The 27,859-nt window shown below is 39.2% G+C and overlaps 2 protein-coding genes and 1 long non-coding RNA gene across 4 annotated transcripts; 1 reads left to right on the forward strand and 2 right to left on the reverse strand.

Moving 5' to 3' along the window:
- Positions 1-219: 219 nt before the first annotated feature.
- On the reverse strand, positions 220-13,066 carry LOC148185908 (uncharacterized). Its single transcript, XR_015775452.1, has 3 exons — positions 12,666-13,066; positions 1,888-1,947; positions 220-321 (listed from the first exon to the last, which is right to left on the reverse strand). It is a non-coding gene; the product is annotated as an uncharacterized LOC148185908 (long non-coding RNA).
- ucmaa (upper zone of growth plate and cartilage matrix associated a) lies at positions 4,144-11,122 on the forward strand. Its single transcript, XM_042511687.2, has 5 exons — positions 4,144-4,303; positions 5,395-5,454; positions 5,545-5,637; positions 8,769-8,867; positions 10,566-11,122. The coding sequence occupies exons 1-5, from the start codon at positions 4,246-4,248 to the stop codon at positions 10,652-10,654; spliced, it is 399 nt and encodes a 132-aa protein (XP_042367621.1). The 5' UTR covers positions 4,144-4,245; the 3' UTR covers positions 10,655-11,122.
- Positions 13,067-14,968: 1,902 nt separating the features above from the next.
- On the reverse strand, positions 14,969-27,744 carry mcm10 (minichromosome maintenance 10 replication initiation factor). Of its 2 annotated transcripts, none has more exons than XM_042511435.2 (18): positions 27,485-27,744; positions 25,696-25,750; positions 25,303-25,611; positions 25,007-25,213; positions 24,742-24,882; positions 24,353-24,560; positions 24,065-24,230; positions 22,767-22,934; positions 20,305-20,421; positions 19,930-20,126; positions 19,472-19,566; positions 18,442-18,555; positions 17,247-17,735; positions 17,030-17,160; positions 16,742-16,855; positions 15,632-15,777; positions 15,474-15,516; positions 14,969-15,386 (listed from the first exon to the last, which is right to left on the reverse strand). In XM_042511435.2, the coding sequence occupies exons 2-18, from the start codon at positions 25,700-25,702 to the stop codon at positions 15,303-15,305; spliced, it is 2,736 nt and encodes a 911-aa protein (XP_042367369.1). In that variant the 5' UTR covers positions 25,703-25,750; positions 27,485-27,744; the 3' UTR covers positions 14,969-15,302. The 2 variants fall into 2 exon arrangements, with proteins under 2 accessions (XP_042367369.1, XP_042367368.1); XM_042511434.2 differs by having other exon boundaries at positions 24,742-24,885; positions 27,485-27,743.
- Positions 27,745-27,859: the final 115 nt, after the last annotated feature.

The raw sequence follows: 27,859 nt of genomic DNA on the forward strand, positions 1-27,859 counted from the left end.
CTTAAACTAAGTTTCTGTTTAGTAGGGCTGAGATGTTAAACTATATAACCAGAGAGAGGAACTCCAAAGCACAGGGGATTATGGTTAAGAGGATCATCACGCTTGGAAAGAACAGCACAACAAAATAAAGTCACACATTATATAAGACCGGCCTTATCGGCACTCTTGCAGTCTTATCTGTTATCTGTTTTCTTATCCGATTTGTTTTGAATCTCTTACCTGGCAGGATGACAGGTCACAATAACAAACAGGTAAGAGTCGAGTCCAGCCGTGAGACATCTGTTTTAAGCTCTATTTGGACTGGAACTGGGCGGCATCAACCTGGATGAACCAAATTCAAAATCATATAAGCACATTTTCATAAGTTTTTCAGTATTTGCCAGCTGAATTTGCCTTTCAGACATTAAAATCACTGCTTTAAATGCATCAGATATGTTGCTCAGCACCAAATGACACTTGACTCACATGCTTGTCTCTGAGGGTTTGTCTGTTTTTAGATGGAGGCCTGGCTATTTCCTGGATCCCCAAGCTGAACCCCCCCAAAAAACACCTCATCCAGCACAGCAAAGAGTGTGTGTGTGTGTGTGTGTGTGTGGGTGTGTTTAAACAGCGTCTTTGTTCAAACCCAGAGGGAAGCTCTGGGCTCTTTAATTCAGAAATTCAGGAAATCCATTCACACGCGATTCACACGGAGGAGAGCAGAAATGTGGAAGCTTTGTCACAGTCAGCATCACAGCAGATGGTGAACTGACACATGCATATAAATTATAAAGTCTAAGATATAAACAAACACCAAATAAGCTTTAGCAGAAGCAGGAACAGTTACATAAATTCACCCATACATGCAAAAAATATAATGCATTCACATTTGCACACCCAAACATACAAAATGCACATGAAAACAAATGCACATTCACCAAATTGCACACATGCGCACACAGCAAATAGTCTCCCTCACACAGGTCTGACTGCAGGCTCATTTTCTGCGAAATGTTTCCCAGACTGCAGATCTGTTTTTGAGCAACTTTCTGAGCCACTTGTTTCTGCCCAGTTTCCACTGGAGGGAACTGACACACATCTCTGATTTTACTACATCACACACAATCAAAGGAAAAATCCATGACAACTGATGTACACTGTAAAATCTGACAAGTTGATCTTACTTTAAATAATCCCCCAAACCATTTGCCTTGAAAAAATAATTTAAATACAACTTAAAATCTTAATTTCTGTATACTTTTTACCTAAGTGTCAAGTTTACTTAAAATGTAGTTATATTTACTTAAGTTTGTGAAGTTGTTGCAACTTAAAATGACAAGTGAAATTGCCTTGTTCTTTCTAAGTGTTAGCAACTTCCGTAGATTAATATAGTCTAACTTACCTTGAACATGACACAGAGGATTTTGCCAATGGTGAAATTAAAAGATTTGTGAATTCTGTTTCGCTAACATGTTTAGGAATATACACATTTGACTACCTAGTACACTACTGGAAGAATACAAATATATAGCACAGCGCACTTGGTTTACTCAGGTTGTTATAATTTAGAAAGATTGATTTAATTAAACTTGTCATTTTTAAGTTGCAACAACTTTGAAAAATGTAGTAAATCTAACTAAATTTTAAGCACACCTAACAATTAGATATAAAGTTAACATAAAATAAGAAAAATAGTTATATTTACTGACATTTTTCAGGGCTATTGGTGTCAGATGTTCAGATGTTTTTAAAATAAAATCAACTTGTCAGATTTCACAGTGAATTTTACATTGCTCAATTGAAACAAAACTCCTCACAGACATTTCAAAATTTTAACATTTTAACATATTGTGACATTAACTAGATGTTAGTGCAACTTAGTGGGTTTAACCCTGAGATAACTCATACCTGGAATGGTAATGAATGGGTCCAGTGCAGCTTCAGGATGTTACCACCTGCACACTGTGCCTGCAAGGGAAATAGACATTATTCATAGTAAGGTAACAATACACAACAGAGCATTTCATAAAACCAACAGGTTCAAAACGATAGCAGTTCTGTTAAATTCTTTGACATTAAATAGTGCTATAAAGTGGTATTATTTTGTAACCCTTTCACATAATTTATACCTATATTATTATACCTATACAGTATAGTATTATTATCTTTTGAGGGGATTCTAGCTTTTAACTTTATGGTCTCCAAACTGCCGACTAACTTGTTTACTTCACGTAATGCCAGTTTGAGCGAAGTGAAGTTAATCTTAACCCGTAAAACAAAGAAAATACACAAAAGCAGCATCTTTTGATGGGCAGCTATCACGGAATTCTGTATGAACTTCATCCTACAGGTAAAAAAGCATATAAGCATATCCACCCACAATAGATATAACCCACGATTTGTAAATACTGGGCCAAGGAGATGCATTTCAAGGCTAGCATATACTAATTTGACATTATTTGATGTCCTTGTCCTCCCTCTTTGAAAAAATATGTGGCTATGTCTGCTGGTGGGATGACTTAATGTTTTGCAGCAGTCACAAAAGCAGCAAACCAGTGTTTGTTTCCTCAGGTTATTTTCCATCCCGACCCCCGTTTACTCTCACAGAATTAGAAACAGAGGCACAAAGTCATTATTGTTGACAATACTTTCCTGCTGCTTGTTAACTCTTGATTCTGTGCAAAAATCCAACTATCCTTAGACCTAGAAAACAGTGCTTTGAATATAATTCATTTTGTTTTTTGCATGTTAAAAGCTGCACAAATCAATACTTTTATATTTACAATTGGTCAGATGATGCAGTGTGATAGGGGGCTCTTTTGGAGAGAAAGCCACAGAGATTTTACTGACCATTTTGGCATCTTTCAGCTAATTGTTTTGAGTATCTGGACCACAACTTTACTGTACAGTCTCTGCTCAAATCCACCTCAACTGTAGCAAAAAAAGCTCAAATACCCACAGTACACTACCTTCCCACAAACATTAAACTATAGACAGAGAGAATTAGCGACTAGCTGGTGAAGGTAGTGGAACATTTAGCAGCTTAAGAGCCATATATTTTGCTCAGGAGATGGTGGAGCCCCAAAACAGAGCTAAAAAGAGAGTGAACATTGAACTTTACAAGGTCACCACTAACACAGCTGCAAGGTAATGTTAAATTGCGCCTTTTATTTTGGCAATTTGTTTTGCTAAAATGTCAGCATATCAACTTTTTAACGTAATAATATGTCAACATTGTATTCACAACTTGTATTATTGCCCCAAAGTTGCCAATGTCAAACCTTCTACATTAAAAAAAATCTATAGCAGGGAACAATGTTGAATATTAGTATGATTTGGTGTCAACAATGCACAGTGATGTCTTTTTGATGTCTGCCTATTTATTTCCTATAATTGGTCAGATGACTATGTGGAGTATGAAAGCAGTCACTTATATTGACAAACTCAGATCAAATTATCACCAACTTTGTAGTTTTCCTCAGCTCTATGGAGCGTTTTAGCAACCTTTATCAAATTGGTTTGGTTATCTGGATCACAACCTTACTGCTTTAGTTCAGTCTTATTGTTCTCATCAACCTTGCTTGCAGCAAAAAAGCTCTTAAATACCCAAAGTATGCTATCAGACTCAACTGTAGACAAACAAAGTTAGCAACTAGCCGATGAACAGAGGGAAGCATTTAGCAGCTAAAGAGCCAGATATTTCCCTTAGGAGATGAAGGAGACTAAAAACAGAGCTAAAAGGAGAGTGAAGATTGATCACCAGGTGACCAGAAATATGACTCTAAATAAATGACAATGTTACTCCATGTATTATGTAAGCAATTGTTTGAGAACATGGTAGCATATCAAGTTTAGAAGATGCTTAATAGAGTATGCCAATTTTACAACTTGTTGTGCTGCCCCAAGTGGCCATAAAAATCTATAGTAGCAAACATTTTCTCCTTAATTTCTGACTTCCATCTATTACTGAATCCAAGTTTCAATTCTACTGCTTTCTTCACTCAAATTACCTCAATCCATCATTCATCTTTTTCTCCTTGTTTTTGTCTACTTATCCCTTGGGCAAACGATATTCCAGTAACCTCCCTCCCCTCCCCAAGATATTCTCTCCCTCTTTCTCCTCCCACTCTCTTCTACCCTCCCTGCCTCTCCCACCTTCCTCCCTTCCCTCCCTCATCATCCTCTCCTCTCTCAGTTCATTTCAGCTCACTAAGGTGTGGTGCTTAGTCCAAGAGAATTTGTGCTTGTAATCCTTTTACTATCAAGATGTCCTGGACTCGAGTCTTTGCGCTCTCTTTGATCACCATCCTCCTCATCCTCACCTGTAAGTACCTTGTCTGGGTGGGATGGGGGTTTATTTTGTTGTTGTTTTTATTTATTTTTTATTATACCATGTCAGGAGAGATAGGGTGAATGGTTTTGAGGGTGTAAAGCACTAATATGTGCGGTAATTATGTAATATAGAAACAAAAACTTAAACCTGGTAGTTATTTGTTGACTCCAGCATCATGCTTAGACCTTACGTGAGTATAAGAATATGAATCTATCAAAGTTGACATGTGAATTCCACATTTATTTTCAAATTTCATCTTGAGAACCATACCTAATTTGTATAATCTGATTTGGGGGCAACATGTATCAGTGTAAATCAATTCATAAAACTTTTGTTGAAGTTGTAAAAGTCAATTTGTACAATAATTGCTGGTTAAATTGACGGTCATATTTGCATCAGAGTTTTCAAAGTCATATTTTTAGTCGAGTACAGGCAAGTAAGGAAACTTAGTACTGTATGTTTGACTATACGAGCCAAGAGGAGGAGAGAAAAAATGCTGTAATTTTGCCCAGAGATGTCCAGTAGTCCTCCAGAGGACAACCTGATTCTCACCATCTTATTTTCCACTATGAGACATGTGTCCAAAAGACAGCTGTGACATAGTCCAATCAGTGAACTGCTGGGCGTGGACAACAATATGCAACACTAATTTGAATTAAGCCATGCCAGACTACAGTGAGTAATGTACAATTTGGTAGATAGCTGTGCAAGTCGGAACATTGTAGAATTCATTTATATTTATCTATACTTATGAAAAATTATGTCTATGGCTATTTTAACCCTTTTACAATGTCCCACACTGATTATTTGTAAAGGTACATTAATGGCCCATGCAACCTTCCATAATTCTGTTTTTCCAGCAGTTTACGCTAAATACTTACTAAAGGCCACTTTTGAGAAAATATTTTAAATATCCTGTTCACATGTTCTTGTTCTCAAAGCTTATTCATAGGCACATATCGATTGTGATATATTTTTACAGCTGTCGATATTCGTATGCAAATATTATTGTTATAAAAGTGACCCTGTATGCATGCTTCAGTGTAAAGACAGGAAATGATAATTTCTCTTTTTCATTCTAGTTTCCAGCGTGGTGGAAAATGCGGCAGTGCGGGACAACTCAAAACCAAGCAATCCAAAAGGTGATACGTGATACCCTTTAATTTTTTTTCAATACCTTGCTCCACATTTCCTCCTTATGTGACCTTGACTGTCTGACCTTTGACTTTTAGGGCCAGCACGGCAGGTGTTCATGCCCAAGTCGGACGCCGCTAACGTTTTCAAACGCCGCAGTCGCCGCTCTACCCGATACTATGAGCTCCAAGGCAGGTCCTTCTATATTTATTTAACATGTCTGCCTAAAAGCAAAGATATGAGTTGGCTGTGGTTATCTGAAAGCTAGAAATTGTTTTGAGCTTTCTGTTTAAGTCTGTCTGTCATTTTGCTGCAAGAAAGAAAGCAGGATCATGATTCAAGTGTTTTTTCCAAATATGGGGGTAGAGGGACTTATATTTATTTATGTTTGGTGTTATGTGTGGTTGATGTGGTCACACTGTGGAGAGTGGTAAATTTGGCATGTTTTGCCTTCCATAGAAACTCACTGTATGTGAAGTGTGTGTGTGGGAGTGTTGGTTTATTGGTGTCTCATTGGACTCTGAGGATTATATGGTTTGAGGTTTTGACTGCAAGCTGTGAAAGTTCAAGAGACAAGTAGAAAGAGAGTAATGGAAACTCAAGCAGGTGTGCTCCTATACAGTAGCAGCTCTTTAATCTGACACACACACACACACATACACACACACAGGCAGGCTGGAGGCTGCAGAAGGAGTCACAGGGTAGTATGGAGCCGGCTCTCCCTCTCTTTTTCTCGGTACAATGAGTTCATTCTTCCACTGCCAGCATCAGTGCGATACACAACGCCAACACACCTCAAACCACATGCACAAACACACCAATGAGATGTGTTTCAGGACAATTTTGCACAGGAAGTTATTATCACACTGTCACCAAAATAACTTTTCAAAAATCAAAACAGGATTCCTATCTTCCTTTAGCTTTAAAGTATGTCCTTGTTATTCTTCTCTTTTCTGGTGGAAAACCCATCAGAGGAGTCCTCCAGAGACAGGCTGCGGGTCATTTCACCTTGCCCGCCAATCTGAGCACTAGATGGGACCTTGGCTCCGGACACACAGGGCCACATTCTTGGAAAAAAATAAATTACTTAGAAAAGGGCTGATTATGTCTCTTGCCAGCACAGTTCATGTGAAACTGAGGGGCCAGCCAAGTGACTGTTTGTTAGGGCTTTTTTTTTTGCCAGACAGTAATGTGCAGGTTGTTAAGGCAATCAGAGTAATTCTGTTGTGGTTTGTCAGACAGTTTCATTAATTTCTCTAACCTTTTGAACCTGATTTAGTCTAAGATACTAAATTATTCAAGAGAAAAGAGGAATTACCTTCTTGCTGAATTGCTCCATTATTTAAACAGCAACATTCAAATTGGGTAAATGTAATAATTTCAACAGATGTTGGATTATTGCACAACATAGAGTGACTTCGGTGCAGTTTTCTAATAGCTGTGGTTGTTTTTTCCAAACCCCTTATACCTTTGTTTTTGGCTTATGATCTTTTATTTTGAGGTTAAGGAGAGGTGTTTAGGAAAGACAAAATTACATTATTTCTTTGATGTTGGAAAAGTTCAGTTTTTGTTGTTTTCCTCTAATTAAACGTCTCATGCTGTCACTTTATGTCACTTTTTTTACATCCATGTTCAATGCTAGAAGGCTGAATGCACATGAGAAAATAAGAAACTATACAGGCCGGATTTATTTCAGGTCCTGGCTCTATTCAGTTCTCACCAAAGTAAATAATACCAATATTCCAACTCTCAGCTAAAAAGAGGGCCCACAAAGAGCTGATCGTATTTGATTTTTTTAAAAATAGGATGAGTTTGCAGTGTCACAGGGAGGTCGTAAAGTTGGTGTGAAGTTGGGTGTTAGCTATGTTTCCTACAATACACCTAAGCCCCAAAGTCACTGGCCTATATAGAGGGAAAATCAGTTTGCAGAGTGGATACGGGTCTGTTTGCATGAAATGTTGTGATGTAATCCCTACACTAGCATGTTGAGATTAAAGTAAAATGAGGGACTTTAAGATGACAGCATAATGTCTCATGCACACAGTGGCTTCCGTGTAACTGCATGGATGGGGGTGTTTGGTTTTGCACAGTGAGGTTGCAGGCAGAGGTGTAGGTGTTTTCACACATTTCTAATACATTACAGTAAGTGGTTAGCCACATTTGTTTTCAAATGGTTAACAAGATGAAGGGAGACTGTAGGCACAGCAGTGCTTTGGGCTAAATGCTAACACGAGTGTGAAATACACCGAAAAAAACAACACTAACACGCAAGCATATTACGCATATATATTATGTTAAAGGGACAGTTTACCCTCAAATCAATAATACATATTTCTTTCTTACCTGTCATGCTTTTCATCATCTTGATTGTTTTTGTGTGAGCAGCTGAGCGTTGGAGATACAGATATACCAAACTACTCCTGCCAAATTTATCACTGCGCATGAGACAGCATGCATCTGTTCATGGATGAGAGGTTCGTGACAGCGCAAGATTTAAACATGAATTACGTCCTCAGCTGAGCTGTAACATTAGCTAGCTCAGTGGTACTAGGTGAGTTAGCAGTAGATGCAAACTTCCTTCTGCACAGCAACACTGTTGGCAGGTGTCGCTCAGTAGAAAGACAACAGTTTCTTTATGAAAAAGGTCTGTTGGTTCTCTTGAGTAACTGGGTCATGATTTCTTGAAAAAAGACACTGCTGTTGATTTTTTTTAAATTTACTCTTTGGTGCTTTGAGCACCAAAAGCCGAATTGCATCTAGTTTCATTAGAACAGAGAGAAGGCAGACATCTCTACGGCCAAAATCCCCAACACTCAGCACCTCACACCAAAACAGATTGGTGAAATTGATTGATAAATACCACTACATGTAAGGGAGAAATGTGTACTTTTGATTTGGGCTGGATTATCCATCTAATCATGTTTACAATCATAGTTTAAAGGTTAAGCTTTAAATAGCTGAGGCTGATGAGAACGTCAGACTTTTGTACAGCACAAAGTGAAATTTGGACTGGATGATGGTGCCAATTCATCCAGTAGTTGTTGAGACATTTTGCACAAAACAAGAAACCTCATGTTGGCACCAGAACAGCCTGGGGACCATAAAAGTCAATAGGTTCCCTCCTCTGGGGACCCTGAATGTCTGTAGATAATTTAAAAACTGAAAATATCTAGTAGAAGTTAAGGTATTTTAAAGACAAGTACAAATTTTGACCTGCTGGTGAGGCAGGTCAGGGAACCACTAAAGTCATTAGGATTCAGATACTTCAGTCTGGACCGAAGTGGAATTCTGACGTTCATCTATTCCCATCCTCTCCCCACAGCTGAGCAGAGGGTTAAGATTTCTGCGAACGAGCGATGGAGGGAGTACAATGAGGAGCAAAGGGACGAGTACGACATCTACACCAGGGAGCTGCATGAAGGTGAGACTGGGATGCAGAAATACCCCTCCACCAAACCCTAGTTTTCAACCCTTTCGGAGAGATCTGAAAATACAAACATTAAAGTGGGTTCTCAAAAACACTTTGTTCCCAGACACTAAATTAAGCAGAAAAATAAAGCACAGAGGCTTCGTATCAGTAAATACATCCTTGCAAAAAGCCTAAGATATACTTGAATGCTGGTCGTCACGAGAGGGCTCACGAGAGAAAACACATTGAAGGAAGACAGTTTGGATCTTGAATAAATCTCTCGGCACCCACGAGCCTCTGGACCACAACGGAGTGCCTGAGAGTCCACACCAAATCAAAGTGTCAATTTGTGGTCGACCCCAAGCTGACAATCTTCCCTGTGGTTGTCTGTCTGGTGTGATATGGTTGCAGTGAGAGTTTCTAAAGTAAGAACTGCTAACCATAAAGATGTGAATGGGTTTTTATATCTAAGACACACAGAGTTCTGGGTGGTTTGAGTCAATGAGATGTTTTAGGAAAACAAAAAAGTCTCCACTTGCTGACAGACCATGCTAAAGTTTTGTAGAGACTGGCCAATCAGTCATAGATGTCAAAAGTCTAATTTTTCTTACTTTTCTTTAGATTGTTGGTTATTGCTGAATTTACACCATGTCAGAACAAGGAGAAGAACACAAATCATCAGACACAAATTTATCAGCTAAATCCATTAAATTGGTGTTGAAATTTGAATTAATTTAGTAGCTATGGTGGCTCTTGTCAGTAGTTTGTTGACGCACTTATAGTTGGTTTCACCAAATAGAAGATATTATAGCTAACAGATATCCCAGATATTTCCTAGAAATCACAACCAACATTAATGTTTTTTAGTACCTGGATGCTAATGGTCTGTATGCTGCCTGGCTGCCTTGGTGTAGTTCATTTATAGCCTAACGATAGCTTTTTACTTCTGGCGATTACATCTAAGCTTCAAAAAACATAAAAGTGGTATTAATTTGTGAAGATCATCTTGCAGATCAAAACGTGTACATTTCATAAACATTTGTTTGCTGCAGAGCTTATTTTCTATAACAATGCAAAATCCAATGGAAAGGTCCCATAGGCTTTTAGATGAAGGGACCAGGGCGAAACTAACGTTTTGCATCTGACTACAGAAAAACGTCATCCCTGGAACACTATTTTCATCATGTAATATGATATGACAAACATAATAGCAAAAATTAGCCTATTTACACACCAGCAGACGCGCAGCAACATTAGCATGTAGGCTATCTGGAATCATGTTTCTTTCCTTTTAGCTGTTCTTGTATATCCAGGAGGCAATATGTCTCTTTAGCTGTTAAATTCTCCACTAGCTTCACCAGCTAACTACTTAAATTAGTTTGTCTGTTGTTTAGTATTGCCTAAATAGCATACAGTGAAAACTAAAATTAGCTAAATGAAAGCTAATTTCATTTTTTTTATTAGCTAATTAGCTAATAAAATTAGCTAATTAGCTAAAGAAAGAAAGAATTAGCTAATAAAATTAGCTAATTAGCTAAAGGATGTTACAAAGATTCAGGGAGCAGAAGGGAACTGCAATGTCCAATAATAATTCTCACTACAACTGACCCATTACATATACTCATGAGATGCTTTGGAAATACAAAATAAAATGCTTTGATAATATATAAACAATGATTATAGTCACTTTAATTTCACTTTCATCCACAGAGCAAACTGAGAGATCAAGGGAGACGACTGAGCAGTATCGAGAGTATCACTACGATGGCCTCTATCCTCGCTACTACTGGTTCCACTGAGTCTCATGGAGGGCCAGGCTACAGCACCTCTCATCAGAGCAGTGCTCATACTGCCATCACCTGACCCAAAGGTGATTGCTGACACTTTGAGAGCAAGTGCTAATCATGTCCATATTTCTTTCTACTTTAATCTACAAAATAAAGGTTTTATTTGCTTTGACTTTTTATGAAAACCTAAATTGTGCAATATGTCTCCACGTCAAACTGTAAAATGTATTAAAAGTGCAGTTTTTGTGTTGTTAGCTAAACGTTGTCATAATAAATGGAGGCTATGTGTTTTGCATGCTTTTTTACTGCCTTCTTTACATGTACATACAAGCTAGAATGTCCTTTATGTCAGCCTGTGGCATTAGCAGCAGTAAAACAACCTTGTACATCAACAAGCGATTTGATAGTGGCTTCGTTTTTGCAAAGAGACTGGCTTAATGTGTTTAAATCAAAATGACAAATAAAGATGAGTTTCCTGAATCCCAGACCACTGATGTGTTTTAACTCAAAGCTAGTACCGTCTGGTATTTGGAGTATTTAAAGGGGAGGAGGCAGTGTGGAATAAAAGAGAATATGAGGTGAGCTGCAGAAGTCATCAGGCCGAAATGAATTCCACATTCCTGAGTGGAAATATTAGACACAAACTGGGCAAAGAAGAGATGGAGGAGGATGAGGTTGGAAAAAACAGTAGCAACGGGATAATGAGCACAAATTAAATCCTCAAGACAATGTGGCATGGTAATCCAAACATACCAATCACAGAGCTTCAAATCCAGAAGCCTTATTTTGTATCTATACTGTGATTCAACCTCGGACATTTATTGTTTAATGCCATGTGGATTGGCTCGCAAACCTGAGTGAACGCCACCTGGCCACAGCAGTACTTACTCCAACATATGGAACGTGTTTGTGTCCTGATACAGAAGACTGGTTCACTCCTTATATGATATATTAAACTGGAAGTGGGCTTCTTCAAAGCAGTAATGTGTTAACTCCCTATTTATATAATAAAGAAGTATTTCATTATATAGTTCATGTGCCTTATTTTCATCGCTGTTCCTACATTTCCCAGGGTACCTTTCAATAACCCGAGCAGGAGAGGCATGAAAATGCAACTTTCATTCAAATGTGGTAACATGCAGGCGCATAACAGATGCGTGGGACGTATAGGACATTCCTCCCTAACTTCCCATAGCTGTGCCCTCTGTCCCCCACACTTTTTACAACCGTTCAGTTCATTTGTAACATGTCGTACCTCCAAAGCGGTCTTGAAACACACCGTGAATAGGCGGTGGTCATGGTCAGGCGTTGTCTTGTTGCGATCACATGACACAGTTGAGACGTGCGCTGCCGGCGCTGCTCTGAACTGTTGGTTTTAACTAAAGTACCTCAAATAGTGTGCGGCAAACGAAGCAGCGAGAGGCAAAAAAGCCTGCACCTCTTCTTCAAAACAAACCATGTAAGTTGAGTAAAGATCTTGCCTGTTGATAATGTTAGCTCATTAGTTGCCAATATAGCTCGGTGAATAAGAATGCTAACGTTATTGTTACCTGTGGCTGGCTAGCGAACTTCATGCTAGAAATAGACCCACTCCTCCTTAATTTCTGCGCAGAATTTGTGCTAATTATTACTTTGCACATTTTTAAAAAATCTTAATGCTGCAATAGAAAGAGCAGGGAGGAGAAGGTGGACCAGAAGGCAACACTGATGGTCACACAGGGGCTTCACAGGTGAGGAGAAACTGTTATTAGCCAGGAGTGTAACCATCATTTCAGAAGTGAAGGCGACAAGACTGTTCAGGAATAATCTGACTTTTATTGAGTGATTTATCATCCTTTCACATTCAATTGTGCCTCTCCTTAGTGGTTTAAGAACCAAATAACAACAAACAGCCACAGTACGGCACCTGGGGACCATCTCAAGTTATTTCACATTTTCAAAATTGTATAACCCCCTAACCCCAAAGTCATTTTTATTCTATAAATATATTTCCCTATAGTCATAAATTATAATCTCTACTCACATGCGAAGCCTCTCCCTGAAAGCCAGTGTTGGAGCCTGGTCTCTGCCCCGACCGCTGCATGCTGCCTTCTCCTCGCTACATCAACTGCAAAAATACAGATTAAAAAAATGCAAAAATATGCAAACTGCAAAGCAACAATTTACAAACACAAAAACAGAATTCAGAATAATAGTTTTTATATAGCTGTGGAAATTAATTTCAGAGTCACTTTAATGCTATAAATATATTTTATCAGCCAATTATAATGTCCCCTCACCTGTGAAGCCCCTGTGTGACCATCAGTGTTGCCTTCTGGTCCACCTTCTCCTCCCTGCTCTTTCTATTGCAGCATTAAAGATTTTTGAAAAATGTGCAAAGCAATAGTGAGCACAAATTTTGCGCAGAAATTAAGGAGGAGCGGGTCTATTCCTAGCATGAAGCTAGCTAGCCAGCCAAAAGTAACAATAACTTAGCATGTTCACGAGCTATATTGGCGTCTAAATAATTTGACATAATTTAACTACCATTATCAACAGGCAACAGCTTTACTCAGCTTACACGGTTTGTTTTGAAGAAGGAGTGCTGGGTTTTTTGCCTCCTGCTTGTTGGTTTGCCGCACATTATTTGAAGAACTTCAGTTAAAATCAGTTCAGAGCAGCGCCGGCAACGCACGTCTCAACTGCGTCACGTGATCATAACAAGACAGCGCGTGACCGTGACCGCCCTCTATTCATGGTGCGTTTTAAGACCGCTCGGAAAAACGAGGTATCATATGCTACAAATGAAATGAACGGTTGTAAAAAAGTGCTGGGGCAGAGGGCACAGATACGGGAAGTGCGGGGCACATGCCTGTAGAATTAAAGTGACTTTGACATTAATTTCCACAGCTATTTCACAACAATTTTTTTTATTGCAATAAACACAGAAGCAAATATATTTATAGAATGAAAATGACTTTGGGGTTAGAGGTTAAATAATTTTGATAATTTAAAAGAACTTGAGACAGTCCCCAGGTGCCATACTGTAGCTTTTTGTGGTTATTTGGTTCTTTAGCCTCTAAGGAGAGGCAGAATTGAATGTGAGAGGATGATAAATCACTCAATAAAAGTCGACTTATTCCTGAGCAGTCTGCCCCCCTCACTTCTGAAATGATGGCTACGTCCCTGGTAACACGTAGTCAAAATAAACACCTTATCATTCAGCTGTGGTTGTGTATAGAAACCAAGAACAACCATGTTTGCAATTTTTTAAGGTTGTTATCTTGAGATCAAGTTAATTATTTTGTTATCATGCGATAACAAAATTTGCTCTCTAATGACAACAGGTTAACTTGTGTAGTTTGAAGAAAACAAAAGGCTTATTTCTCACCATGATGAGGTAATTTATCATCAGAAAACAAATTTGTTTCAATGAATTTTATCTGGATCGATCTGCCATTTGTTTTCACAACAGTTGACATACATTAACCCACAATCGCAAGAGCTTTTTTATCTCGAGATTCAAAATAATTAACTAGTGATCTTCAGATATCATTTACAAAAAAATGAAAGACATTTTTAGCTTGCATACATTTGAAATGTCTATGGTGATAACCACGTCTTTACTTAAACTCAACCTTTCTTGAATATGCTTTGCATTATGTGGGTGTGTACATTGTAATGTCTCTGATTTATTGTTTGATTTCATAATTTTGATGCAAAACTTCGATTTTAGAAAAAAAAGCTGCACCTACCATTGATGATTTCGATGGTGGAAGGTTTTTCTGTCCTCAGAAACTAACTGCTGAAAACATCTAGTTATCGATGTGACACAGTCCATGTGTGAGAAGAAGCAGCAATAAACAAACACATGCACCAGAGAGAAAAAATAATATCAAGTTTATTGCATGGTATTGCTAAAATGTTTCAGGGGGGATTTTCTTTCCTGTAAGATTTACTTTTGACATTTTGCAGCAGTTTGATTGGTTAATATAACAAAGACAAACAACGTATCTTTAAAATATAGAGTTACCTACCCTTAAGGAATTGCCAGTCATTATTTATTTCACACAGAATTTAGGGCATGAGTGTTTGAAAAGAAAAAAAATATGAAGTTAGGTTGATATTTAAGCTTGTATCAAGAACAGGCCTCCTTTGCAGACATTTTGGCTCACTGCAGTAGGAAAAGCACAGCTGTTGCTAATAACATTAACGATGGCTCTGTGAGTCCCAGTTAGCTGTGAAAGTGAGCCAGCATGCACAACACAAGGATCCTGAAAACCGTAGCAGCTAAATGTAATTCAGCCATCACCGATTTTATCATTTACACCTGTACTTTTCCTGCTGTGCCATCTCAACGTGTCTTGTGAAAGCGGAATATTGGGCCAACTGTCGGGAAAGCAAATGGTGCTATCCAGTTACAAAACGCAGAAATGTTGCTGGAATAAGTTAAATATCACATTTCATACTTTCCAGATCTGCAACAGAATCTGTGCTTGGCTTTTCAGAAACAGACATTTAACATGAAATGTTGCAAATTATTGCTTTAATCATCTCATTTCTGGATATTTTGCATATTAGCAATATATCCAGACAACATCATCAAACTTTAAAAACATAATTCATACAAATGTCAAAAAATTTTAAGATACTTAAATTACAAACACAAATCCTAGTGCCGTCACTTCAAGCTGTTGAGGAACTTGCCATGCTCCTCTCCTCGAGGGAGGAGAAGCTCTCCAGCGATCTTTGGTCCCTTTTTCTCCTAAAATAAAACAGGAAGAGCAACATCAGGTCTGTTTTCTGTCACAAAAAAATGAGAACTAATCTGTGAGCCAGAGAGAGAGTTTACCTTCAGCATCCCATCACGCTCCCATTTAAACAGACCACAGTTACTGAAATGGGAAAACAACATCAGTTATAATGTAAATAGAAACAACTATGTAATACATGACTATGGTTAAGTACTTCATACAACTCCACTTCATAACATCTGCATCTGAGTCTTACGTGCAGTGTTTGTTCGGCAGTCTGTCTAGGGCGATGGCTCTCTGTCCACAGGGACATTTGAAGAATCGTTTCATGGCATCGTGCCACCGCAGATCGTGTTTCTCCTCCACACAGCGATCCGCTGGCTTGAAGTAGGTGTAATTACACTGGAAGCAAAAGAACATGAAAAATGGCAGCTTACTTATTTTTCTAGCTTTAGGGCTTTAATTACCTTCATTATGCTTGCATTTATGTTTATTACACCATGGTAACAACACTACCTCAAAGATAAATCTTATTAAGTATCCATTATAAAATTTCAATAACCGTTTACAATGTATCACACAAACTTGTATAGTACAGGGTTAACCACACATTCATTTATTTGCGTCATAATGCCCTAATTAAAACATCTGCCACAACATATTGATTTTATATTTTTGGATTGTATTGTAGTGTATTATATTGTACTATAATACATATACAGTCCAGTCATCCGTTATGACACAATGTCGGACCACAGAGAGTACTCTGAACACAGACAGCAGCAGAACATCAAGCGCAGTAGAAATGAAACTTTGGCGTTCATTTTGCTGGGTCTAAACGTTTGATTTCAGCTGCTGCTTTGATCCATTGATCTGATCTGATCAACAGATCAATTATCAACGATGTGACTCAAACTTATGCAGAGGAAAAAAAAAACCTCACCAGTTCCACCTGTGCTGTGTTCACAAACACACAAACATGTCCAAATAGACACAGATGAATAAAAGGGGACACACATGCATGCACACGTACACACGCACACGCACTTGCATGTACACACACACACACACACACACACACACACACACACACACGCAGAGAGTACTTGACTCAACATGTTAATTATTGTATGAAAATTAAACAGCAACCTTTTTTAACATGTAATTGTTGGTTATTGTAATAATTACGTCAAATAATTCAAACTAAGGGCACGGTCAATACATTGTCCTAAAAAACAAATTCAATTAATTTTATTATGGTACACACACACACAATTATTGACTTCAAGGATTTTACTAATCCCATGACTTCTCCAGGTTTTTTCCTGCATATCTGAACCAAGTAGGTGTGAATTGAACTCAGTACCTTTTTACAGGTAACAGCTCGACACTTCATCTCTCTGATGCCCCTCATCTTCTCCTCCATCTGCTCCTTCTTCACCAGAGGGTCAAAGTATTTCTCCTGCAGCTGGTACTCCGCCTGAGAATGAGGAGATTCAGATGAAATGTTTTAAATGTAAAAATGAGGTTGAATTTGCAGAAAACTAAGGGAAAATCAGATCTAACGTATATCTATGTGCAACAGCTGTAATATACAATTGGCTAAGAAAAACAAGTGTAATAGATTTATGGAATGAAGTGCCATTTGTCGTACCGCCTGTAGTGCAGCCCCATGGCGAGATTTGGCATTAAGGATCTTTTGAAACTCCTCTGACTGGATGTAGAGGAGCTGCTCTCGCTTCTTCTTTTGGGCCGGTTCCTCATCGTCGTTACTGGATGATTCACCTGCACAGGAATTAAGAGGAAGGGTTAGAGCAAGCGAAAATCAAGTCGCTTTATATTTGACTTGCAACTGTGGATCAGCCATGTACCATTTGGTGAGGTCAGATTCTTCTCCACTCGTGCGTTGATCTCACTGTCGTTACTCCTCTTCCTCTTCACAGCATTGGGGTCTTCCTTTTCAAGCCCCGCCCCTTTGGCTCTCAGCTTCTTCAGAGCAGCCACCTTGGCGGCTGATAGGCTGAGAGCGCTCGGGGCAGGCGCGGGTGGAGGGCTGTTCTCAAAGAACAGGATGTCTTCCCCCTCAGAGAAGCCTCGGCCCAGGGTGGGGGTGTGGGGAGCCGCTGGGCTCTGGGTGGCCTTGGGGACCTCGGAAGCAGCTTTCGGTGACATAAGACCATTCCGGCTCAGTGTGGAGGATGAAGTCCCGGGTCTGGGTTCAGCTGAGCTCTGCAGCACCCTCTTCTGGGTCTCGTCTGCCCTCCGCCGACGGTTCTGCATAAACTCCTGCTGGATCTGTTTCTGCTGCTTCAGCAGGTCTGAGGCTGAGATAGACTGAACTGGAGCTGCACCTTTGGAGACTGAACATGGAAAGCAGGTTCAGAAAAAAGTGAAAGGTAAACTTAAACATAGACAAGTTAACATAAGTGGACTTTATTCTAAATTCAAAGTTCATAAGTTGAACAACGCTTTGAGCATATATACCATTTCTTCATACTGAAACAGGTCGTTTTGCTGCTGTGGAAGAAGAGCCTAATCAAATGCCCTTTGTACTGGAAACTTTGTGATCTTTTTATCAGTGGCACAAAGTAAGTAAGTTGATGGATATGAATGACTCACAGTGACTGAAATGGTTGTTTTAAAAAGAGTCCTTCAAAGTGTCAATTAGTGGGAATTCAGGAAGGAAACTTTGTATCAGTAAGGGCTGGTTTTCTTGCTTTTTATTATTATCATCTTAACTGACTGCCTTAACAGCACTTATACTGTAAATATTTCTATCCTATTTTTGGGGCTTTTTTAGGCCTTTATTATTTGACAGGACAAGCGTGAAATGGGGAGAGAGATGGGATGGCATGCAGCAAAGGGCCGAGGTCAGAATCTATACAGACTCTGTACATGGGGAATCTGCTCTACCAACTGAGCTACTGGGCGCCCCCAAATAGTGATATCATATAATCCAATAAAAGAGTGGCCATGAGATGACGGGACACTTGTATAGAATTAAAGTCATTCATTCATTCTCATCTTGAGCGGTGAAAGGCAGAGTGATATTTCCAGGCTGTGTACCTGATTGGCTGCCCTGCGTCAAGTGCTTCTTCAGCTGCAGAGCTCCGGGTGTTGGTGCTGACAGAAGGTTCTTGAAGTCATTTGAACAACCTGAAACTTCACCGGACTGCATGGCTGAAAAAAAAACAAAAAACAAAAAAAAAAACCACACACACACACACACACACACACACACACACACACACACACACACACACACACACACACACACAGTGTCACTAATCACTGTGAGCAGTGCTGTTTCTAACTTTTTTTGCTTTGGCTACAAAATGACATCAGCTCATGACGGATTTATTCATATGGTAATTTCCTCCAGGCGCATCACTCCAGGTGTTCACATTACATACATTGCTACATGTAGTTACATGCTGACATCAGGGAAACATGTAATCTTGGTTGGCATTGAAATTCCTCCCTGACTTCGGATCATATTCCTGCTGGAATATACCTGGTTGTACTGAGAAGACGCTGACGAAGACAAGTGGCTGCAAGTACAATGCTACATATAGCTACATGCTCACATAAAAAAAAAAAAACATGTAGTTTTGGTTGCTTAAGTTGTACATTTCCCCCTTATTTCAGATCAAAGTCCTGCTGGAATATGTCCAGTTGTAAATACTTTGCTTTAGAAGATTTAATTCGATTGGGATTTTTCACAGTAGAAAGTGACGCTATACTTAATTACAGTCACTAACCGGCTGTAATAGTGGTTCAGAGATGTTAAAATGCAGAAGATAAAGAAACACTGACCAATCGGAGCAGACTGGGTTTTTTGAGGGCAGCTCTTAAAGAGACAGGCACTAAGACAGAACGTCTCAGAAAGAGGGTGACTGCAGGTGATCGAGCACAGTGTGAGGAAAATAAAGTGTTTTTGAACTTTTAAAAATAAAAACATGTTCTAGTAGAAATGCAAAATACAAGTATGAGCCTGAAAATGTGAAAATGAACTGTTCTTTTTAAAAAGGCAACGAGACAAAATCAGGTAAACTGACAGTCCTGACATTTTGAGAGAGAGAGAATCAGTCCTTACCCAGCCTCTTGGCCTGATTGATGTGTTGAGCCGAGCCTTTCACAAACAGCTTGTCCAGAGTCTTTTGGACGGGTTTGTTCGGTTTGGACGCCGTTCTGCAACACAGGGACATGTTACTGAAAATGTCAGGCAGCTTAGATTCTGCCCAGTCCCACACTGTGTTCCTGGCTTTGCAAATTGCAGTTAGACTGCACAAATTAACTTCAACACACTGTAAAAGTGCAAATAGAATCTCAGTCAGAATCCAGATGGCACAGGGTTGTGACCTCGCTGCACATTGTTGTCTGCTATCAGTTGACTGCAATTTTTCAGTCATACACTTTGGGGCTTTCAGTGTTAAATATCATTATTTGTAATGATCAGATACTGTGCATTAAAGGGATGATTTGCAGTAATAGCCGGGGAAAACCACATTTCCAAAAATACACGATGAAACGATAACATTTAACAACACTCACAGTGACGCAGCGCAGGCAGACGAAGACACGCCGCCGTAGTAGAAGCCGTCCTGACACAGCCGCTCTCTGAGGTTGCCTCCCTTTCCCTTCACCTTGTTAGGAGCTTTTCCAGAAAACGCTGACTGCAGCTCCGCCCTCTTCGAGCTCATCTGCTTATACTGGGCTTTGACATGATACTGGCAGTATTGGCACTCATACTGTAAACAAAGAACCACACAGAGACAAGTGGACTGTAAGGAATACTGACTCCTTATTGGGTAATTTGGTTCAAAAGTGTGGATTATTAATGAAAAGATGGGAATAATAATTTAAAATTCCTAGTATGAATTATTAATTCAACAAAATTATGTGGAAAAATGTGCGGCAGGATCCCACCATGTTGACGATCTGAGAGCAGGGGTCTCCGTTCTTCTTCATGGCCTTGCAGGTGCCGTAGTCCTGAGCCTCACCCATCAGCAACACCTTCTGAGGGTGATCCACCGTCAGGCTCACCTGCACATTCAAAACAAGCTTTTATTTTTGGGAAATCTCCTTAAAGGAGTAACAAGTGATGATCAGTCAAAACAAAAAGTCAAACAAAAGCTTACAAGAGACAACGAATCAGCTCTTGTTTTGCATTCTCTCTCTTTTCTTTCTTTAAATGTCTTCTCCTTATAGCTGGGACTCATATTATACTTCTTATTATGTTTGTTATAAAGTTTATAGTCTGTTGTCACTGTTATTTATCTCAGATATAACAGGTCAATAAATTGATGAGTTGATGGACACATAAATTACCAGCAACTATTTGGATAATAAATTATTATTTCAGTAATTTTTTAAGCAACATGACTGATAAAAGGAAAAGAACATCAGTGGTTACATTTTGGGAATCTGTTTTATATTTGAATATTATTTACATATTTATAATTTAATGTCTTTGGGTTTAGACTGCAGGTTGGATATAATAAGCTCAGTAAATTTGGCACCTTGAGCTCTAAAAAAATGAAATGGAAATTCTTCAATTCCATTATATTTGACATTTGAAGATGGATGTCACTAGCGGCAAAATATGGATGTTGATTTTGACATTTTGACATTTGAAACAGTCAAACTCTTCAGCAATACTTAAAAAAATCTTACTAAGAATTGAGGGACAACAAAAGGAACAGAGCTATAACACAGAGCATCAGCAAAGCTACAAAGAGCCATCAAAAGATTACTCCACTGATTTATCATGCACTCCTTTTACATAGTAACAATGGACAGTTTAAAGAAGGATCAAAATTGATGCAGAACCAGTGATCATCTCTAAATGTGCGTAATAAAAAAAATATTGCAGATATCATCTATTTTATTACACGTATTCCTCTTCCTAGTCAAAACTCAGTGCCTAAATTACACACAATGCACCTCAAGTTACAACTCAAATAAAATCGCTTGAAGTAGTGATCAGATTTCACACAGCTTCCTCTAGAGCCACAACAGGCTCAATAGGACTAGGACACAATAGCCCTCCCCAACACCCTGAAAAATACACTGATGTGTAAAACTGGTGTTTTAGGAGACAAACATTAAAAAAGCCTTTCCTGAGTTTCCAGCTCATCTGAACTGGCTGACAAACTGGTACCTGTGGCAAAGTTTGGCTTTCAAACACAAACATCCAGTTAACACTAAAAGAAACTGTGAAAGCTACTACAAGGCTGCTCTCAGTGCTAACAGCTTTTTTAAGTTTGATACTGACGCCGAAAATGTCGTTGTGAACGACGGCGCTTTATCCTACACACATCATCTGATACAGGACAGCATCATTTTGTTCATATGTAGATTAAACTGACAAACTTAAACTGTGTCCAGCCTGTGACTGAGATTACAGGTTCTGAACTCAATGGCCCGATGTAGGTGGTGTGTGTGTGTGTGTGTGTGTGTGTGTGTGTGTGTGTGTGTGTGTGTGTGTGTGTGTGTGTGTGTGTGTGTGTGTGTGTGTGTGGTATGCAGTTGAGGAAAAGCTTTGGCTTTCCTCACCACATTCCTCTCTTAACATCTCTGTTTGTCATGCGGTGCTAAAACTGGCAACCTTACTGGCAATTTTCACCAACACCACCAGTCTGTTTTCTGCTTTAATTGACCGACCCTTCGGTTGCCAAACCAGTCAAAGAGAAAAAAAATAAATCTTGTAACCAATTCCGTCAAACATAAATTAAACAAGGTTATCACTTTACTTTGGATGAAAAGCTGTTCATTTTCCAGGATAATGAGCAAACAATCACACGCAGTTTTCTTTCTGACCCATTTTTCTGTCAACAGGTTTATACTTTTAACTCCTTTTCTCTTCTCACATCTACCCATAATCCATCTATTTGTAAAATAAGCCATGTTTGCTGCACGTGAGAAAAGAATGAAACCCGCCATATCTCTAAGAAACTTTAAAGCAGAAATGTAAATAATCAGCTACGTTTCAATTAAACTCTACTATCTCAGAATTAAACTTTCTTGGATACTTTTACCTGTATTCCATTATACAGGTGATTTTTTTATGCTTTAGCGGTGACATATTGTAATTAGTTTAAATTCACAGCAGCAGAGTCCCCACATACAACTGTAAATTGAATTTAAGCATCTTTAATGATGTTTAATTCAGATTCTGGCAGAAACTTATGATCATATATGTTAAACTCCACATTACGAAGTGACTTCTGATTGGTGGAGGTGACTTGAGGCTCTTGACACTGACAAATTATCTCTGATGTAAATGTAAGAAACACTTATATGACTACAACAACAATAAGGTAATGAGAAAACCCTGTTTTTTTTTTTACTTTATGTACAAATATATTCAGTTCAAACTGTCCACTCACCCCGTCATATCCGTCTTTCTGCTTCATGGGGTTTGGGTTGAGGAGTCCGATGACGGTGCCCGGCTCCGTCTTCCAGTGCTCTTTGTGGACTTCACCGAACAGCAGCAGGGACACAAACACCTCCAGGTTATGGAGGTCATTCAGTTTCCAGATGCTGAAGGTTTTGCCCTGCAGAGAGGAAGAGCTCCATCAAAAATACTGTGACAATGCACAGTGTTTCCAATACATTTTCAGATTTGCTTAGTTAAACGTAACTTTGGATAATTTAGGTGATTTGTCTAATGAAACAAAATCGCTTTGATTTCCCATCAGCCCAGATTTGAAGCTTCCAGTTGGAAAAATACTGTTGCTGAACTGCACATGTGTTGTTAAATAATAAGTCTTTCCATCTATGACATACTGCCTCTACTCTTGGAGAGACAAGTCTGTATGGAATGGAAAGAAAGCTTTAGGATCATGTAAAAGAAGCAGAGTTAACTCATGCAGCAGTGGCTTTAGTGCCCGAGCAAACACAGTTTACAACATTTAAGAAACAGCATTAAAAAAACAAAAATCTGATATTGTAGGCATTGGAAAAAAAATATGAATTATGGCAAAAAATGTTGTTTATTTTTTTGATTCATAGAAAGCCAGTAGAAAGTCCATTCATCTATTTTAAATTCTGGTCTTGTGCAGAGTTCTTGAGGGCTTCTTTCACATGCTTGAAAACTGCTAAAAAATATGGTTTGGATGTTATAGCATCCTTTTTTCCCCCAAAAGTCCCCTCTCTAAATTAATTGTTATGCATTTAGTTGTGATGTTTTTGTGGGTCTGTGAAGGCAGCGCAGGCAGAACATGCATGAGTCTGTCTCTTTCTCAGCGGCACTTTGAGTAGTAGTAGCAGTCGGCATGGATAAGTGATCTGTTAATCCAGTCAGAAATGATCAGCGATGGATGAAAGAAGCAGCTGCTGAGGTGAGTGAAAGCAAACTTTTAAACCTGACACAATGAACAGTTAAGTTTCACTTTCACTGCTCCGTCTGTGCCTAGAGTACTCCTGTGCTCTGACAGTGTCGTTAAATAAATAACTTAATGGTATATATGTTCCAATAGCAGACTTTTTAAACGGACCAGCCCCCAAAATAGAATATTTATATATGACAGGTGACCGCCATAAACAAATGAATGTGTGGGAAACCCCGTAAGCTCCCAGTTTTCTGAAATCCGGACAAACAGACGGTTACTGTTTACACATCACTGTATTCAGCAAAACACAAGAGGGTAACATCCAGAGATGGGAGGTGTGAACGTAGACCTACACTGCTGCTGCTCTGTGGTGTGGCCTTGTTGACCAGCACAGCGAAGGTCACCCAGTCGCTGTCCTCCAGCTTCTCTCGAGCCAAGCGCTCCGGCACCTGCGACAGACGGATCAGGCGGCGGTCGGCCATCTTGCGGTCCATCTCGCTGGAGGAAACGCGTGGTTTTCTGAAAATGAAAAGATACAGATTGAAAAACTGGACAAAAAAATCTTTCTGTGTATAAGACTCAAATTGAGAATGTTTTTTAAATTCAAAAAGCGAGTATTTCCATTACTTAAGTGCCCTAACCTGAGCCGCAGTCCAGAGTATTTCTCAACACCTACATCTTTAGGAAGGGGAGGAAGAGAGGAGGGTTTAGGCTGTGCAGCAGGTGCAGCTGGCGCAGGTCTGCTCTGAGAGGCTGGAGGTGAGCGCAGAGGTTTGTAAACCTTGCTGGTGCTCTCTACTGGCTGGAAGGAGCTGCCAATCTTTATCTCCACCAGTGGCCCTCTTCCTTCTGATGAGGAAACAGTGAAGAAAATACACTTAAATAAATACAGTAGTAGCATTTTAAAGGTCCAGTGTGTAGAACTTAGACATATTGGTAGAAATGAAATACAGTAAAAAAGCTATGTTTCCTTAACTATGGTGGAACTTCCAATGACAAATTCTTTCAGCAATGTAAGGATAAGTGTTACCTGGCGATGTGCTGGCTTTGGGTTGATGAGCTACCCTGGGTTTGCGTTTGAAGGAGTCAGCATTGTTCAGCTGATCAAAAAAGTCAGAGGACTCCTGGAGCTTAAGACCTCCTGCTCTGACTGGAGTGGATGAAGATGCTGCTGCTGTCAGAAAAACAAAATCATTTTTCTGTTGCAGCTGCAATTATTTGTGTCTTCGTGGATGTTTTTCTGTGGAGTTCAGAATTTGTGATCCGCTGTGGCTAGTAAATAACAAAATGCTTACCTGCTTGTGTCTTGGTCTTCTGTGTAGTAGAGGCTGGTTTGGTCTGAGTCGGCTGTCGAGGGGGTGTTGGTCTGGGGGTCACTGGTTTGGCACCAGCTGAGCTCCCTGCCGTGTTGACTGGAGTTGAAGATGTCGTGGAAGACTTCTGACTTGCTTCCAGCTGCTGCTGCAACCGCTGCATCTGCTCCTGCATGCGCCTCAGCTGGTCTGAGGAAGACATGACACTAAACTAGTGAACTCATACATGACATCATGAACAAGAAGGAGATTAGATGAAAAACATCTGCAACACAAACCTTGTAAATCCTCCTTAGATGTGTCCATGCTCTCACAGGCTTCGCCACCGCTTTCTTTTCTCTTAGTATCTTTCTCTTCATTTTCAATGTCATCCACATCGCCAAAGAGATCTGACACTGCATCCTCTGTCTCCACACCTCGCCCTTCCTCCTCAGCGCCCTCTTTGTACTCTTCCTCTTCATCATCGTCTCCGTCAAACAGGTCGTCCAAGTCATCTGCCTGCTGCTGACTGCCCTGTTCTTCTCCGACTGCCTCGCTCTCAGCCAGCAGCTCCGTCAAAAGGTCCAGACCATCCAGACCATCATCACCTGAACAGAGGTGATAACACCTATTTAAGTTTTGACCTTTCATAAAGCTGCACTTTAATGTTTTTTAAACCTCATGATACTTACTGTCCATTTTTAAGATGTTACTGCTTTTGGTGCTGGTTTCAGATGACCTTGTGACCTACAGGAGGGCAGACACTTACATTATTGTGTGAAGTGAAGGAAAGACTAATTTGAGAGCCTCAGAAAACAAAGCTAGATCTACATGCCTGGCCAGCAATCGACCTAGAAATACAGTAATTTGAAATATAATTTAACACTTTAAATGATTCACTGAACAGTGAGTAAACAGTAAAATTGACACACTTAAGTGTTCTTTACTGTATTTTTCAGGGTTGGTTTACCTATATTAATCCTCTCTTACCTGATGTTAAATTAACGCAAATGCCCACCTTACTCTTTTTTCTCATCTTAGATAAATGTTGTATCAAAGCTGGGCGATGGCTCATCAGTACAACTTCGTGTTGCCATTTTACTGTTTTACTTGCACTTTTCCAGGTCAATATCATAGTCACCTGAGCATTTTTGTGTCGTGTTTAAAGAGACAATACTACCAAAAATCAAAAACACTTATTTTTTCCTCTGACCTGTAGAGCCATTCATCAGTCTAGATTGTTTTGGTGTGAATTGGTGAGTGTTGTGGATATCAGCCATAGAGATGTCTGCTCTCCTCCATATAGAACCAAACTAGATGGCACTCAGCTTTATCACACACATTGTATCTATTCCTCTGGTTCTTGAAGTCAGCAGATTTAAAAACATCCCAGAGGAACAAAGAATGTGTGAACTTTGTGATTTAGGAGAAGTTGAGAATGCATTTATTTTCCTTTTATATTGTACATTTTATGAATTGGAGTTAAGATCACCTTTGATGAATGAAATGTACGTTCAAAATCCTGAAATGTTTTGGAGCACTGATGATGACAGGATGATATGGTTGTTTACTTTCAATATCTATAAGTTAGCTACTTATGTCTCAAAAGCCTGGAAGAAATGTGAGGATGGTTTATTGTGTTAATGTTAGTTTAATCAAGCGTCTTCCTTTGGTTTCTGGTCTTTTTGTTTTCTTAATGCTGTCTTGTATCCCCTTTAGGCTGGGCATATAGTTTATGCATGTCATAATAATAAAATTAAATCAATCAATCATGTATAATATATAAATGCTCTGATGCAAGCTTGAATGTGAATACTTGTATCTTCTTGCATCAGTAAACAAACTGAAATGTTCTTTTCACTGGTTAATATTTAATTAATCAATATTACAGTATTACACTGTGCAAAATATTAAGTAATTACACCATAGTATATAAACTATAATAAACTCGTGCCTTGAGATTACTTTAATGTATTTAGTGTAATTGCTGGCACAAAAACAGTCTCACAGACAGCTATAAGTTGGTCGTGTAACACACTGGTAAAATTTATTTGTGCAAGCACAGCAAACATAGTAACAAACGTGATGTAATGCCACACACACTGCAAGTACACACTCACACTGTGTGAGCTTCATACAGTACCCACTGTGTGCAGTCTATCAAAACCGCCCTGTAAACGGTGTCTGTCTTTCAGTGCACCTAAACGCTATGCAGGCGAAACACTGGCTTTACATACTTGAGAGAAACTGTAAATGTATTTGACAGAGATTAGTTCAGCATTGAAATTCTCCTTCACCGGGCCCCTTTAAACTGACAGACCGTAAAATAAATTGTTAGCAGGTACAGAAGTCATACATGTAAACCTTTGAGGATATAAATACTGCTTCTTCTGTTAATACCACAATGATATTTTTAGAAAAAAGGGGGAAAAAGTCATTTATTTAGTGGTTTACACAAAGGTAACGGGACAGCCAACTCACCCCGGCCTCTTGAATTACAGCTTTGTGTCCTTTGCGAGCTCCAAAATGCAACTTTAACGGATTTTACAACTTCGTTCAACGTGTCAATATATAGCTTATTTTCCGATACTTTGCTCCGGGCGTAGGTATGTGCAAGTCAAAGATGATATTTTCTAGAAACGACACATTAATCTTGTACTCTTCACAACCTGAACTCAGCGCGAGGGAGAAAATCTAAACTGGCGCTAAACGAAGGACCCCGTTGTGTTGTCAAAGTTCTGTTAGGTGCCCAACGATCTGCCCAACTGAAAACATGTATCTCAGTATCGTAGAATGACGTTTCGACCAAAATATAAAAACTTAATGTCTTCCAAGTAAATAATGTCGTGAAATAAG

This window comes from Plectropomus leopardus, chromosome 22 (genome assembly GCF_026936395.1).
Source record: "Plectropomus leopardus strain MGB_pleo_1.0 chromosome 22, ASM2693639v1, whole genome shotgun sequence".
NCBI classification, from domain to species: Eukaryota; Metazoa; Chordata; class Actinopteri; order Perciformes; family Serranidae; genus Plectropomus; species Plectropomus leopardus.